At 45.9% G+C, this 17,509-nt stretch overlaps 1 protein-coding gene across 1 annotated transcript in view; it reads right to left on the reverse strand.

The window, feature by feature from the left end:
* PCSK1 (proprotein convertase subtilisin/kexin type 1) overlaps positions 1 to 17,509 on the reverse strand; it is a 246,062-nt gene that overhangs the window by 143,828 nt on the left and 84,725 nt on the right. Inside the window, exon 3 of the mRNA XM_078675404.1 lies at positions 8,662 to 8,772. Coding sequence (XP_078531530.1) covers positions 8,662 to 8,772 — 111 coding nt within the window. The remainder of the gene's footprint in view (positions 1 to 8,661; positions 8,773 to 17,509) is intronic.

Consider the following 17,509-nt stretch of genomic DNA (forward strand, 5'->3'; position numbering starts at 1 on the left):
TAACATCCAAAATATTAAAGGAAGCGCTGCTTCCAGGCCCCAAGCTTTCCCCAGGTATAGTTATTCAAGTGCAGCTTTCACTCCCCCCCCCCCACACACACACACTGGTGCACTGTGTGCCTGTTATAGAATGCGAGGAGTGATCACAGCTTTCTAATCGAGCCACCGTAAGCTTTTACATTCCCGCCATCTTGCTTTAGCTGCACGTGTAAGATGTATGCCCCGACACCATAAGCCTAAGGCACGGGCATTGGGGCGATGCTCCTTGGTGGCAGATCTAAGGCCAAACTGCAAGGAACCAACCACAGCATGTGACCCCTATACTCCCTTGCAATGTGGCTGCTGCCCGCCTTGTTGACAGTGCTCACTAACTCCAGAAAGGCATGTGGCGCCTCTTGCTAACCTGCAGCATCGTTCTTGTTCTCCATTCGGGCTCCATCACGGGAACGTGTCTTGCCATTTCTTATAACTTCCTGGATATGACCATCAGTGCATGCTGTCAGGGAAAGGGGACATGCCCCTCTGTTAGCTGCACCCAGCTGGACACATTTCAGTCAAAATTTTCGCCAGGGCTGTATTACTTACTAGAGGTGAAAGGGGTTTGTTCACCGTGCAACTTAGGTCTGGTTATCACTGGTAAACCCGCAGTGTAGTTGGCGTCTCACCAGGTATGGATATCTTGGTGTGCCTTATGATTGGAGTACCTGGGAGCATTACATTGCTGCCGTGCTGCTCTGTATGTGATGCCTGCAGTCCTCATTGAGCTGTTCTAGTGTTCTAATTGCAAAAGCAGAGTACATAGTTTTCCTTTTCATTCACAAATGTATTTTGCCAGTGCTGCATATCTGCTTTCGGTGACCTGACTCCTCGCAAAAACAACATTTACACCCAGGTACTCTCCTGCATGTCCGTTTTCACTTGCATAACACTGTAACCTGAAACACACATGGTTTCTCAGAAGGGGGCGGGGTGCCGTGCGCACTCTTTACATGTTTTACTTTTCTGTTTTGGGGTTGGAGCTTTGCCACTGTCACCACGCGTAACACCCCTATCTCAAATTTGCTTCCATCTAATCGCTGTCGGATCTGATTGCTATCCCGGCTCCTTATTTTTTTCTTTTGAACATTCCGGGTCGTTAAATTGCACTTTACGATCTCATAAAAGTCTTTTACATATGGATAGAAAGTGTAAAACGTTCCCTTCCACTGTTTGATCGTATGTGTTTTCCTACTTTCACTTCTATTGTAAGTTCTTCACACTTTAAAGTTACATAAATGTTCATGCTGATTATATAGCCTGGAATGTGGATTTTACTTTTTTTTTTTAAATATCTTTATTATTGCAAGAAGGACAACTCAGTTAAATTTTACATGACATAAGATATGCAAACAAAAGAAAATAAAAGCAAATCGATTAAAATCGAAGACAGAGGAAAAGATGTTACATTTTCAGAAAACAAATATAGTTTTTAGCAGAAGTCAACGTAGGTTTAGCTTGGCCTCTTCAATCATGATAGTAAAGAGTTCATAGTTCAGAGCTCAAAAAGAAAAAAAAGTTTGCCAGAATATTTCCTTCTTTTTTAATGCCATAGGATCTCTGAGTCTTGCTAACGAGATTTCCATTACGTTTATTTCGTTTATCAAAGTCCACCATTCAAATATATTTGGGGGTTCTTTTGAGATCCATGATCTTGCTATAACAAGCCTGGCGCAGGCGAATATTATGGTTATTAAATCTTTATGCTGACAGTTAACATCTTGGATGTCCAGTAAAACCAAATGTGCTGTAAGTAATGGGGTAGTAATTTGTTTACTAATTAGAACATCAGTTATCCCCTTCCAAAATGAAAGTAACCCCGGGCAAGAAAAAAGCATGTGCTCTATGCCAGCAGCTTCCATGTCACATTTCGGACATTTTGTTCTGTCATTAGCTTGATTTCCCTGCGCCCAACTAAATATTCTTTGCGGAGTATAATATAGCTGCGTAATGGTTCTGTATAGCTGCAGCCTCAGATTTGAGGAATGGACTATCGAGTTTATGTGACAAAGTGAAGATAGAATCTGTGTGGGGTTGATATTTAATCCCAGTCTAGAAGACCATTTAGCCGCCATTTTGATACTATCGTCAGTTTTGCCACGGATTAAGTGTCCATAGCCCAAGCTAATAAGTGATTTTATTTTGTCAAAATATAGACATACTAATGTGTCCGATTGGGCCACTTCAGAGATTTTCATCTTTCGGAGCAGGTGATGTCTTATTTGAATATATTTAAAATACATATCGTCGCTTAATTCAAATATGAGTTTTTGTTGTGTCAAAATCCAAGAGACAATTTGGGCCATACAAATCCCCCAAGGTGTTAATGCTGTGTCTAGACCAAAGGTTTCCTGCCCCGTCTGAGAAAATATCCGGTAGGCCTGGATTACCCCATAATCTGAGCTATGCATTATAGAAAGAAGTCTTATCAATGATCATGATTTGGTCCCAAATTTTTTTAATATGTCTAGCTGTCTTAAACTTTACTCGTTTGAAATAATTAGGATCGTGTAGATGAAATAAAAATTGGTTGCAATCAAGTCCCAATATGTACTGATGATAGAATAGCGAGCTCTCATTTTTCATCAAACTTCGTATACGATTTTTGTTCTGAAAAAAAAAAACTTCGTATATGACGAAAAAAGGTTGCGAGAAAGTATAGCCTAAAGTCGGGAAAAGCTAATCCCCCCTTTTCGATTGGTAGCTCCAGGAATTTCATAGCCCTACACGCTTTTTTGTAGCCCCATACGAAGCTACTACAAATACCTTCCAGTTTTGTAAAAAAAAGTTTGCTAGGTTGTAGAGGTATGGCCCTGAATAGATATAATAATTTGGGCAAAATCTTCATTTTTACAAGGTTGATACGCCCCACTAAACTAAGCCGGATCTTGTGCCATTTTTTTGCCAATGTGGATTTTCCAATTGTATTTTTATTTGCAAACCTGAACTGACTGTTCATCGCCTGAGGCCCAGTGTAGAGGCCTACATTGTATTGGGTTCGGACTGTTCATTGCTCCGTATCAACGCATGGTTTCTAGTGGACCACGCAGTTTCAGCTGGCGCCACAAGAAAGGATTGCAAAACATGCACTAGTAGTCCTGGCCTAAAAACGTTTATTTTAAAATACGATGGTATCTGTGGGCACACTATCAACCTCGGATCGTTTTGTCAAACAACCTTTCTAGTGCATGGGGTATGTTATGTGTTTTTCGCAATATACTAGTTTGTTAACGATGTATTGTTATTGTATTCTGGTTACAATGTTGGAAGCTTTGTGCATCCCCTTTTTGTTCTGCAGCACAACGCTGTTTTAAATAGCGATTTCATTGCAAGAGCCTCAGAGGGTTCTGCCTTGTATTTTCTTGTATGTTTTGTTCCTTTTCTAAAGGATAAACAGGAAGTAGTGCACGTTACCTCTTCATAAAACCTGTGCAGTCTTGCTGTACCACATGAATTTGGCACGTTAACAACGCAACAAAAAACCTGGCAAATATGATAAAGACCTTTAAAAAGTGTATTCCTTAAACAAGTCAGAGCGTTTCACTTTAGTATATTAGGTTGTATCCGTGCATTTATTGGCACTTATTAGAAGTGACAGTTTCAGAACATAAATTAAAAATATTCATGACGCTCCAACACAAAAAATGCCATTAGTATTCCTCTGCTACTCACACTCTACTCCTCTCTATTCACTCTCTACTACTCTCTAGTACTCTCTATTCACTCTCTACTACTCACTCTCTACTACACACTCTACTCTCTACTATCTACTACTCACTGTAGTCATAACTCACTCTATTACTCTCTCCACTACCTACTACTCACTCTCTACTACTCTACTACACTCTAGTACTCTCTAGTACTCACTAACTACTGCTCTCTAACCTCTACTCAATTTTACTACTCATTCTCTACTACTCGCTCTACTAAATCTACTATCTACTACTCACTCTACTATCTACTACTCACTCTACTACCCTCTATTACTGTCTAGTACTCTTCATTAATCTCTACTACTCACTCTCTACTACTCTTTACTACTCGCTATCTACTACACACTATCTCCTATTCACTCTATACTGCTCTATACTACTCACTTTCTATTACTGCCTACAACTCACTACTACTCTACTCTCTACAACACTACTCTCTATTAGTCTACTAATCACTCTCTACTAAATACTACTCCCTACTAATACTCTCCACTGCTCACTCTGTACTACTCACTCTACTAATCACACTACTTACTCTCTAGTACTCACTCTCTATTACTCTCTAATACTCTCTACTCACTATGTACTACTCACTCTCTACTACTCAATCTGCAAAAACAGCCTAACCTTACTCCAAACCTTAACTCTTTGCCTAAAGGCACTAGTGCACAACATGCCATAGGTCTCATCTTTATTACACATAAAGCAATTCTGTTTGTAATCAGGTGGCTAGCTTTATTAGTATTTTTCACACTTTCATGAACATAACATGCATATATATGCGTAAATATATGTATGTGTATATAAATGTATATATACATACATATATAAACATATACACATCTGCATATCTATATCAATACCAATATTAATGCATACTTACATATACATAGATGCACACATATGTATGTTATGTACATGGTTCTTTAAAAAACACTAATAAAAGCAAAACTAAAAAGCCACCTAATTACAAACAGAATTGTTTAAGCTTATCTAAAGCCGAGACCGTTGCATTGCAAATGCTTGTTATCTTTATCCCTCCTATGTTGTATCACTGCCCTTGATTCTTCCCAGCCCGCTCTCTATTCCACTCCCTGTGTTCTTTTTAAAACATTTTTATTTGTATTGTGTTTTTGGGGCGGTCCCATTACATGCAAAGAGTGCTAGGCTACTTGCTTTGCGCACACCTCCTTTAGTTGCATTTCTTCCCCAATGCACCCCACCCTGCTCCCAATGTTATTTTTTCCCTACGATAGATTTCAGCTGCAATATGGTGCAGGGTTGCTTGCTTTCTTTATCACGCACACTGCGTTTGTTTTTTAACATTTTAATTTACTATTCTTAAATACCCATCTGCCAAGTTACGGAGGTAAATTAAAAATCACTGCCTTCATCATGACGCATGCGCACACGTAACACCAGACGTGTGCAGAGACTTCCTAATGTACATGCCATGATGCCTGCATGCACATCAGCAGCTATCTTGGAATGCGTTTTCTTTAGTAGAAAGCCTCTTCCGAAAATTCTAGTCATTTATACGTATCATATTCGCATGTGCACACGTGCAAATAAAAAAAACATTGATAAATGCATTAGGTCGGCCATTTAGAGCCGAGATCCAATGCCTTTGCCAATGCTTTTTCAGTATTTATCATAAACAGTTAAGAATTTTGGTCGGATGTATCCTCTTTTTTACTCCTATTTATTTTCAGCAGTTATGTATATGCTAACCCCATCTGCCCCAAAACTACATATAGCAATTTTTAACTATACAAAACTCAGGAACAGGTTTGTTCTGATATTAATGGGGAAAGCACCACTGTCTTGTGACCATGTGTTTTAGCATCCTCCTGTATCAGCGTTCACTCTTTACCAACTTTCTTTCTTAGCTGATCAGTCACACTAACGGATGGAGTGCTTGAGCCTGCAGCAGTCGGCATACTAAATAAGGGACAGTACTTTTGCACTGTATTTGCAGTACCGGAGTTCTGAAACAGCGGGACAACCCGTGATTTAGCGATTTCACAGATGAATGAGGAACAATTTGCGGCAATCTAATTTAATATGCACGTTTTTCATATTAATGTACAGAGTACTCAGCATTAGTTTTTGTGCCAGTGGTATCTGTCACAGTTTACCTGTGATGTAATGCTTTATACTTTTTTAAATATGACTAAACAGAACATGTTGAACTGCTGTAATCCGATTACTGTATATTTGACCCATTTTCCAGGCACTCTATTTAGGGGCCAGAGTGTGATCATTAAGCAGAAAATGCCATTATGCTTTAGCAGAGTGAATATTGTGAATGATAATAGGAGCAGATCTGGATATTCAAATTCCTTCTATGTGGGTAAAAGATTGAATGAGAGTAATTTAAACCCAGTTCTTAATTCACTTTCTGCGTGATGCCCTCATGACATTTGGAGAAATGGGATATTCACGGTAGGGCTGTGCTGTGAATTAATGCCTATTGAGCGAAGATGAGGTAAGGCACACGGTAAGGAGGCCTTGTCACTGTGACTAAGCCTCTTGAAGCTCTGGTGTTGAGTTGTGCTGCAGGAGCATTTGCTTGCATTAATCTCCATAGAAATTCTGCATGGTTAATAGGATGGATGGATAATCCCATCCGCTGCTCTGTGTGGTTGGATTTACTTAAGTATAGAAGCATTTTTTTTTTTTAGAAGTAGTGCAATCAAAATAATTTCTTCTTGGGTTCCACTCATGCCTGAGTGTACAGAAATATTTGCAGATTGCTGGCCATTCTCTAATGTTCTCACAAAACAAAGGACATGTAAAGTCCACCATCAAGTAGACTTCACTAGAGAGAGGTATGAAAAGTTAAACTTCTAGGGCTAGATTAAATAAACCCTTATGCTGCCCATGCAAGGGTTTAAGTGAGATTTACTAAGCCACACAAAACCAGCTTGCGTGCCTCTGTATGACTTAGTAAATCCAGAGTAACACAACATAGTGAAAATCACTGCCTTGCATTACTCTGCATTGCAAAGGGGTTCCATGGGTGGAGCATGTGCATTTGCATTTATACACCCATGGATTTTGAGGCAATCCCAAATTTACTAAGGGTAGTAAACCTGGTAATACGTCAAAATAGTATGCTTTCCCAACAGAGGCATAATAAGGAGAAATATGTTAATCGCTCCTATTTAATTCCGCTTTCTACATTCTGCAGTAAATGTCGAAAGAGGCAAATGCCTCTAAGGATTGTTTTTGTGCAGGAATGTGTCCATTCCTTGACAAAAACAATCCTGCCTGTAAATCAGGCACTCTTGCACCATGGATGAAGGCTGTCTGTGCAGGGAGAGTGCAGGAATGCATCATATTTTAGTGGATATTGTGGATTCCTGCTCTCTCTCAGTCATGCAGTGCAGCAAGTTGTCTTTTTGCATTATGTCACATGACATTTTGATAAATCTGCCAGAGAGTGCCTGATTACGAGTTTGGAGTTGCGAGAGCGGACCGCCATGCCTGTGGCCTTCTGCAGCATCGCCATACCTGTGGTCGGGCCGCCCGCCAGATTACGATTATTTAGTCAGGCCGGATTTTTTTGCCGGTCCCATGGTGGTGGCTTTCAAAATGGGCACCGTAATGGGAATGCCAAAAAAGTTCCTGTGCGGCATGGACTGTAAAGTCTATACTCTGCAAGACCCTTGGTGCATGCACACAGGGGGACACATGTTGTGCATTTCTCCAAGCACCCCAGGAACCGCAGGAGGAACCTTTTTTAGTTGATGGGCAAAAGGTTTAATGCAACAGTTGCCGATAATGATTTAGTGATTAATGTTTATGTTTGGAGTACACATATAGTTTTATCATGTACAGGTGTATTATGTAGATAATTGCTATGATAATAGAATTGATGCTAAGCTCTTAAACATGGTATGATCTTTGTCTTTAATCTGTTTTCATTTTAATCAACTAGGAACGTTCCAATTTCTTCAATTTTAATCGTATTAACAAGTAGAGTTAGGTGAAACTAGGAATGATGGTGTCTTGCCATTTAGAGAGCTTGCAGTTTGATTTTTTTTATGTTAAACATAACACATAAATAAAATGCACATTGAATTTGAAGTTCCTTCTCACAATGGATTCTGTGAAAAACTGAATTCAACCAAGAGATTTGAGTGTCACTAAGAAATAGCATGATGATATATCCCATTTTTCTACAGTCTTTTCTCATATTTTTGCATGTGATAAAATATTAACAATACAATGAACTTTCAATTCTTTTTGTGATAGTATATTGTGTTTTTTGTTCAATTTTCAGACATGAGGAAGTGGTATGTCTGAAACACTAGTTGGCAGTACTGGTATCAAACCATGGGAATGTCCTCATGAGAGACTGTGATGAACAATTTTATCTTTGAAAATAAATCCATTGGAGTGCAAACTACATGTGAATGGGGCCTCCTTGTGGTATTCTTATAATTGCCGCCTGGAGGTCTCAAGAATTATGATGTTTACTTCATGACATATCAAGTTGAGCTTGAAAAAAATGATCCTGCATTTTGGCAATTTTCTGCTATGAGCATAGTCCGATTTGACAGACATCTCTGGACAGAATCCCAGGAATTGTTGGCAAAAGCAGACAAGCAGCAAAGGGAAGGTAAGAGCTAATTGAGCGTGTGAGATTTGTTAACCTTTGTGATGTAAAGAAAGTAAGGAAAAGTCATGTAAAAATATGTTGGTTCAATAGCATTGAAGTAATTCCAGAAAAGTATCAATCCCCACGACCTGCTATACTATTGGTAGCGAATACGACACAGACACGGTTGGTAGATCTTATGTTCCTGTTTGAAGTGTGTAGCCGATTTGTTCTGTTCATGAGAGTGGGACAGTCATGTTTTTTTGTACTTACTTAAACAAAACGTGTAAAAAAACTGGTTCCTACCAGGTACCACTGCTGATTCCACATTGGGTCGTTGAAAAGGTTTTCTGCTGAATCTGGTATCACTCCACGCTTACTCCTCTGTTTTTCATACTGTTGTTCTGCCCAGGATACCTAAAAATGTTCAAAAGGAAAACTGAAATGGCTTTTTTGACGTTATGTAGATATTAATTTCCCTTGAGCTAAGTTTGAGATACGTTCTCTCAAAGGTGAAGATTTCAATATTTCAGAGGATGCTATTTTTCCCTCGAATTTGGTGCACTATTTCTATTGGTAGCCTCTGGGACCGTCATGTTTGCCTATATCAGTCACCGCCCCCTGGATGCTGTGCTAGGAGTGATTTATCAAGTATTTATTTTTTTTTAAATCTGTTTATTAGCATAGTAATTGGAGCAGTTACATACATACTCGGGCATAGCAATAATCAGTACGTCATAATCATATGCCTGCTCAACATTCACAAGCGTGTAGTAACCTTGATTTTCCATTTTCGTCTGAAATCACAGCAACTGAACAGTCCCCTAACATACCCACTCCCTCCCCCACCCGCTAAAATCCCTCCCGGCACTCCCCTCATATGCGAGTAAATGTGACATTTACATCCTGGTCACCTGTTGCTCCGTAAAGTACAGTAATTCTGACTATTCCTCCTTTCGCCCCACACACAGGGGCCGGCGGCCATAGCATTGTCAATGGTACAGGGTTCCCGGTACCCCAGCATAGTGCACCTCACTTCATGAATGTCCCACGGGGCCGGACCCTAACATCCCGCTTGTATCGAGTCATCTGTGTCCTCCCCTTCCTCCACCCCCCCAGTTTCGAAGGCCCCCAGCACCGTGTACCAGTCCAGGGAGATCAGTGTTTTCCTGAGACCTCTGTGTTCTTCTCGTTGTAAAGCCTCGCCCTCTGCCTTGCCCCATCTAATCACCTCTGTTTTCCATAAATCCGGGTCAGGGGGTCTGGGGGACTTCCACCTCATCGTGATTGCTCGTTTTGCTAGCAGTAAGGCCAGGTCTGTGAAACGTGCCGCCACGGTCCTTGTGCGTGTCGACGGACCCAACCCCAGTAGTGTGTGTTCTATAGTGAGCGATCGGGACAGGGTGCCGGCACTCTCAAGCGAGTCAGCTATGGTGGCCCAGTAATGACCCAACTTGGGGCATTGCCAGAGCATGTGTATTAGTGATGCATCGTCAGCGTCGCATCGGGGGCAGTTGCTGCTTGTGTCAGGGAACATCATATGCAGGCGATGTGGGGTCAGGTAGGCCCTATGTAGCAGCATCAGCTGAATAAACTTGTATTTGGGGTTTCTGGCTACCTTCTTGGGGAACTGGAGGATGCGTTCCCATTCTTTGTCCCTCAGTGGCCTACCTATGTCGCCTTCCCATGCTGACCTGAGAGTTGTTAGAGGGACCGCCCTCCCTGCCTTTATGCTAGCAGTGAGCCATTTGGTTAGGTGGCTGCCCGTGCCCATGAGGTAATGCATCGTTATCAGGGGGTTGGTAGCTGGCTCCCGTCCCTCAGGCGCCCAGGTGCGTGTTATATAGTGTCTAAGGCCTGCATGTAATAGGAATGAGCCTCTGGGGACGTTATGCACAGCCCTGTAGTCTGTAAAGGACAGTAGGCGTCCCTCTGCGAACAGGTCTCCCACATGGGTCACCCCCGCGTCCTGCCATTGCGTCAGTCTGTTTGTTGTCAGTGTACCCGGGCCCAGTGGAATGCCCAGAAGCGGGATCGTGGGGGCATAAGATGTTTTGGGGGAAGTGTATTTCACTGCCTTCCGCCAGTATGACACCGCTAGCCGGAGGAGTGGCGGGGCATGTCTTGGTATGTCCGAATGGGGTAGGAGCAACTTGTGTATGTCCCCCCTTGCATGTTCCCTCTCTGACATATTGAGCTCGTGGAGGTTGCGGCCCGCCACCCAGTAGGCCAGCCATTGTAGTTGGCACGCATAGTTATACGCCCTAACGTCTCGGAGGCCCATACCACCGGAAGTTGAGGGGAGCTGCAGTTTGGCTAGACCTATACGTCTGCGCCCGTGTCCCCACACAAGTTCCGTGAGCAGTGTGTCGAGATGTTGAAACGTCGCGGCGGGGATCAGGAATGGCAGGTTGGTGAAGTGGTAAACTAGGCGAGGGAGCATTACCATCTTGGAGATGGCCACTCTGCCAGCAACAGAGAGGGGCAGTGTCAGCCAGAACTGAATTTGCGCTTTCAGTGCTCTCATGGCTCTGCCAAGGTTGCCGTCAATCATCATGTCAGCTTCCCTGTAGATGTGTATCCCTAGATATCGGAAGGTGGTACCCGATATCTGGAATTCGTGTGGAGCGAAGGGTAGGGGAGTGGAAGAGTCTGTATTCCTGAAAGTGTACCCATATGACTTGGGTTCACTTATAGCAAGGCCTGAGATCTCCTTGAAGTCCTCAAACAATTGGGGTATAGGGCCCATATCTCCCCGTATGTCTCGAAGGTACAGTATGATGTCGTCGGCATAGGCGGACACAATGTGCGTCGTCCCATGTCTCTGGATGCCATAGCGGGGGGCCTTCGCCCTGAGGCTGCACAGCAAAGGTTCGAGGGCAAGGATAAATAGGAGAGGGGAAAGCGGGCAGCCCTGTCGGGTGCCCCTTGCTATAGCTATAGGACCCGAAATATGTCTAGAAGTGCGCACTCTCGCTGTAGGGAGAGTGTACAGAAGCCTGACCCAGGCAATGAATTCGGGCGGTATCCCGAATCTCAAGAGTGTGGCAAACATGTAGTCCCATCTAAGGGAGTCGAACGCCTGTCTCGGGTCTAGTGTGATGCAGCCCTCCTGGCTCGCCCCCCCGTGTCTCCCAACATCAGTTGGGCCAAGCGTCTGAGATTCATGGCCGTGCTCCGGCCCGGCACAAAACCACATTGGTCCGGATGGATCAACAGGGGAATATATTGAATTAGTCTCGTCACCAGCACTTTACTCAAGATCTTCGAGTCAGTGTTCAGGAGGGACAGGGGTCTGTAGTCGGCCAGCTGGAGCCCTTCTTTACCTGGTTTTAAGAGAGATGTGATCAATGCCTGCATGGACGATTGCGGCAGGGAGGCAGTTCGTAAGGCTTCCATATAGAGAGTATGTAAACGTGGGGCCAATCGATCTATGAACGTTGTGTAGAATTCGGCCGGGAGGCCGTCGGTCCCTGGGACCTTATTCCTAGGGAGGGCTCGTATCGCTTGTCTGATTTCCGCTAGTGTGATGTTGCGCTGTAGGGCTTTGCTTTGTATGTCGGTAAGCCGGGGCAGGACCAGGTCCCCCATAAAGGCCTCATAAGTGAACTCCGCTTGGGGCGGGGGGGGCTATATAGCGTGGTGTAATAGTCCCTGAACGCCGTATTAATCCCTATTTGTGTGGTAGCAGGAGTGCCTGTTTGGTCCATAATTTCTAAGATTGGGTGGCATGGTGGGGAATCCCGTAGTATCCGGGCCAGAAGGGTACCAGCCCGGTCTGCCTGCGTATGCTGCCTATTTGTGTGTTCTCTGTAATCCAGGAGCCTCAGGTCCTCTAGAAGCTCTGCGTGTCTGATGTGGGCCTCCTGTAGTGGGGTGAAATGTGCATTAGTGCCCGCTGCCTCACTCTCCAGGGACGCTAGGGAACCCTCCACTTCCTTCAATTGATTGATGACCTCTTTCTTTCTGCCCACTCGCGCGGCCATCGCCTCTCCCCTTAGACAGACCTTAAATGCGTCCCATTCGATCTGACGGGTGCTGGCTGTGTTCGCGTTCGTGGTGAAGTATGTGTCTATAGTGTCGGAAAGGGACGATCTAAAAACTGTGTCTTCAAGCAGGTCAGGGGGTAGGCGCCATGTCGGGATTGGGGGCGTCAACCTGCCCCAATGCCAGGTGAGTTCAACTGGGTTGTGGTCTGACAGGGTTTTGCCCATGTGTTGGGCCTGTACAATTGAGGTCGTCAGGGAGCGGGAGCAGAAGACATGGTCAATTCTCGTATGGAGCTGGTGGGGCGGGGAGAAAAAGGTATATTCCCTCTCCTGTGCGTGTGTGCTGCGCCATGCGTCTGCCAATTCCCAGCCTTCAGCCCAACGTGCCAGGGCTTCCGCCTGTTTTCTGCTCTCAGTGGCCAACAGGGGGGGGTGTGACCTATCCAGTGTAAGATCGAGTACGGCATTGAAATCCCCCCCAATAATCCACTGGTGGTCAGCCCAGTCAGCCAGCATCCCATTTAGTGTGAGCAAGAATTCAGATTGGCCTGTGTTTGGGGAGTACACACATCCTAACACAATAGCATCCCCATCTAGTGAACCCCGCACAAATACATATCGCCCCTCCTTATCAATCTTTTGTTCTAATGCCTTGAAGGGGACAGAGTTGCGAAGCCAAATCGCCGCCCCCCTTGAGAACGCAGAATAGGAGGTAGCAAAGAGCTGTCCTCTCCATTTTTTGCGTAACTTCACAGTCTCAGCACTGTTTAAATGTGTCTCTTGCAGACAAGCTATCTGTGTCCCTCTGCGGTTAAGTTGGGCCAGGATTCTGTGGCGTTTGTGTATCGAGCCCAGTCCCCGTACATTCCAGGTGCACAAACGATATACATTAAGAGGTCCCATAGCCATCTGTGTGTGGTGGTGGAGTGAAGCTTGTAAGTGACCATGTTAGGTTCGTCGTGGTGCCAGGTAAGAGTGCCATGTAAACATATAACCCCTGAACTGAAAGGTTCCCAGGCCAACGGGCTCGGGAGCCAAACAAGGGTGCCCAACGTGGGCACAAGTCAGTGTGTTCCATGTTCAAAACGGGGGAAGCAGGCCTCTGTTGACTGTCTCTTGATGGCCTGCTTTGGCATGGTAGCCCTGAATAGGGTGAGCCCTCCTGCAACCCACCATGTATGAGGAAGAGGGGCCGGTTATACTTTACCACCTGAAGAGGATCAGTCATGCCGATAGTCAGAACTCCTCTGCCATCTGGGCCGTGATCTTGGGGAACAGCTGTAGGCTGTCCACCGACCCGGAAACCTCAGTGTGGGTGTCGGTGGTGACGGTGCCCCCGTCCACGGTTGCTCCCGCGTCGTGGGCGGCCAGCGCCTCCTCTGTTAATCGCATCCGTGCTGTTGAAGTTGAAGTAGGACCCGCTGTTTGGTCCCCGGGTGATCGAGCGTTCATCTGTGCGCCTCGCGCGGGGTGATGTCCGGAAGTGGAAGGAGTGCTTCGTCGTCCCTGTGATGCTTCGTGTCCCCCACTGTGGTCATCTGCGAATGGGTCTTGTGAGGCCGGAGGGGTGAGTGTGACTTCCATCCATTCCTCTGCCTCCTCCGGCGAGTCAAAGAAGTGGGATTTATTGCCGAGTAGTATCTTGAGTCTTGCAGGGAATAACAGCGCATATTTCATGTCTCTGTCTCTGAGTTTGCGCTTCACCCCCAGGAAAGTGGACCGGGCTCTCTGTACCGTTGGCGTGAAGTCGGGGTACACTGATATGGTTTTGTCTTCGAAGCGTATAGGCGCCTTCTCCCTTGCCGCTCTTAAGACAGTGTCTCGGTCTTTGAAATGGAGTAGGCGCGCAATCAATGGTCGAGGGGGCGCTCCCGGTTGCGGGGGGCGCGATGGCATCCTGTGTGCCCGCTCCACGCTGTACAAGGCCGTAAGGTCGTCCTGGCCCACCAGTTTCCGCAGCCAGTCCTCGACGAATCGGGTGGGGTCCCTCCCCTCGCTTCGCTCCGGAATACCTAGGATGCGGACGTTGTTGCGGCGGGCACGTCCCTCCGCATCGTCCACTCTGTCCCATAGCTGTTTGAGCTGCTTCTCCACGGCCTCCAGTTTCGAAGAATGCTCCGTCTGCTGGGGTATGAGGTCATTTAGTGCAATCTTCTGCTCCGAGACTCGCTCCGCCAGCTTGTTGTGGTCAGCCCGCAATAGGGATAGGCCGGTCGCCATGCTATCAATGCGTGATTCCAACGCTTCGCGCGTGGCGCGTATTTCGTTGAGGATTAGGTCTAATTTGGCGTCTTGAGATCCTTTCCCTGTCGGCGGTATGATGTCCGCGTTCGAAGGGGCCAGTGGGTCTTCTGAGCCCGTGGACTGCATATCTGCCGGGGCGCCTAAGTCCTGGTTCCTGCCCCTGTGTCTACCCATTGACCTGGTAAGCAGGGCGACGCTAGAGTATTCGTGTCCGGTCTCCCCTATGCAAGTGCTCACGCAAGGGCGTCGGGCTTTGAAAGCGGGGTACCCAGGTTCCGCTGAATGCAGGGGATTGCGACGCAGTCTATGGGCAGTTGGGAGTGTTTCAGGCCAGTTTGTGTCCGGGTGACGGCGGTCAGCGGGTCGCGATGTCGTCACAAGGCGGAGTGGGGCACCGCTGGTGGTCTTGAGAGCCGGTAAGTGCCTGGCTGTGCAGGGTGCAGGGGGAGTCCACAGGCCGGGGAAGGCGATGAGTAGGGGCAGCGCCAACGGTCAGTATCGCAGCAGGCGCTAGGTGTGCAGCGTGGCGTCAGGGCTTCACCGGGCGAGTCTTCTTTCCCCCACGTGTGCCCGATGCCCCCCTCTCCAGTTTGTGAGGTCGCAGGTATGCCGCTATGCTAGTAGGCACCAACCTTGGAAGTAGACAGCCTCACGTACTCCCACTGCGGAATGTCCGCCTGCGCCGGTGTCCGGGTGTGCCAATTGCCGGGATCGAGTTCCCAACGTCCTGGACCCCGCTCCGGGGTGCAAATAAAATGGCGCCTGCAGTACCTTCTCGTTGCCGGGCTTCCCTTCGCCTCCCGGCGCGTTGTGCCGTGAGCAGACTTCGCGTGTGCAGTGCCGATGGCGGGCCTTGCCTCCGGCAGAACCCGTACTATACTCCAGTGGGGGGTCCGGGCTCAGGCGCTGTAGCTGCGTGGCGATTCTGCTATGTTGGGTCCAGAGTCCCGGCCGGCCAGAGGGTCCCGCAGTAGGGGAGACCAGCGAGTGTCCGGAGGGCCAATGTAGGAGGCAGTGAGGTCACAGGCGGCGTGGGGGGGGGCCCGCAGTATACCCCGAGGTCGCGGCAAAGCGTCCGCCGTTTCTCCAGGCCGAGGTCCCTCTCACAGCCAGCCAATGACCTAGGTTGGGCCGGGCAGTCCACAAATCGAGGCCGAGGCCTCACTCTGTGTCACAGGCCGCAGCAGCACCACGGTCCCGGCGCTCTCTCGGTGCGAGCATTGGAGGAGCAGCACCCGTCCGCTGTATGCCGGTCGCCCCCGGGTCTTCTGGGCACCGAGTGCAGGTGGGCTGCAGGTCAGGATAGCAGGATAATCAGCTTATATTACGGGCTAAGGACGGAGCTCCGGAGCTACACGTCCACCATGATCGGCACTTAGCCGGAGTGATTTATCAAGTAAAGGTTACATTAGTTCATAAACCTCCATTTGTGCCGTTTTTTCTATGCAACGTGTATTGCTGCCACAAAAGAGGGTGCATATCTGCATCCCATTTGGAGACATTGTCTTACTTCTATAGCATTCCTTCTTCAGTGAATGGACTATAAAACCTGTGGATATTTCCAAAAGGGTGACCAAAACATTCAAGGTCATTATAAACACTAACTCCAGTTATGAACTTTTCATCCAAAGATCTTTGATTTTAGGATACATAGTGAAACAAGACTACAACACCCAGACTGCATCAGGCTGCGTCACGCAAATGTGCAGGACTGGAAACAGTGTCCATAATGGCCTGAAGGAAGGTGGTCACCCTATAATCTTACTAGTAGTAAATGTTAATTCTATAGGGATTTTTTTACTGGCATTACATGTTCCTGGTGCATGGTGTCTGCTGATTTGCACAAGGAACAGATCACAAAAGCCCACATGCAATTTTGAGAGAGAGGCTGATAAGGAATTTGCAAGCAATTAATCAAGATATCTTAGAAATATATCGCAGTTTTGTAATCTGTCCTTGTTTGTGATCACGAGAAAAAATAAATATACAAACATACTATACAAAATTTGGAAGTACATTTTGTGTCAAGTTTTAAGTGGACCTGAAGATGTGAATAAAAGATGTGAAATGCACAAAGCTTGAGTTGGGAATTAGGTCATTAATATCAGTATTTGTATAATTGTTTGTTTTAAACGTTTGAAAGGACATTTAAAAAGAGACCAGTTAATCTTGAGAACCTGCACAGTAACAAGCGATAATGCAATATATCCCACATGCGCAAAACGGCGTATTGCTATTGATATTATGTACACAATATACAAAACGTTAATCCACTGTAACAGAAAGAATTTCATGAATTCTCATCACCTAAGAGCAATAACAAGGCCATATCAATCATACCCAATAAAATGCCCTAAAAACACAGACCTAAATGAAACGAGCATTAGCAAAAGTAATATATCTCTTTATATTTAAAGATGCAAGTACCATAAAATCAACAGACTACACTTTTCCTTTGCAGGCTCTAGTACATGAAATTGTTACAATATGAAGAAAAAGCATGTTATTTTAAATACGTAGAAGTAGGAAGTGGTAGCTCTCCTTTTTTAAACTGTATTTCTATACGGTATTTCTAGGTATTTTAAGGCAAGTTTGTTTTCAATTTAACTCCGGCAGCATACCGCCTTTAGTGACGGTAAGATATACATGTATCACTGAAAAAGCTGACAATTCGGTGGCTTGGAGATGTGGGTAGGGTGTTCATTAACAAATAATTGACAAAGATCTGTAGCAAGAGGTGTGCCTTTTCAATGTTCTACCTGACATAATTGTGTAGGATTAGTATAATTTGGTAACAGGCAGTGAACGTTTTGGACATGATGACGTGAGTTTGGAGCCGGTGTGCTGACCTAAAGACAAGAACATTCCAAAATGGCCGCCCAGCATCAGTTGTGTCAGTCTCGAACAATGCACACTTGGCA

Source organism: Lissotriton helveticus, chromosome 2_1 (assembly GCF_964261635.1).
Source record: "Lissotriton helveticus chromosome 2_1, aLisHel1.1, whole genome shotgun sequence".
Lineage (NCBI taxonomy): Eukaryota > Metazoa > Chordata > Amphibia > Caudata > Salamandridae > Lissotriton > Lissotriton helveticus.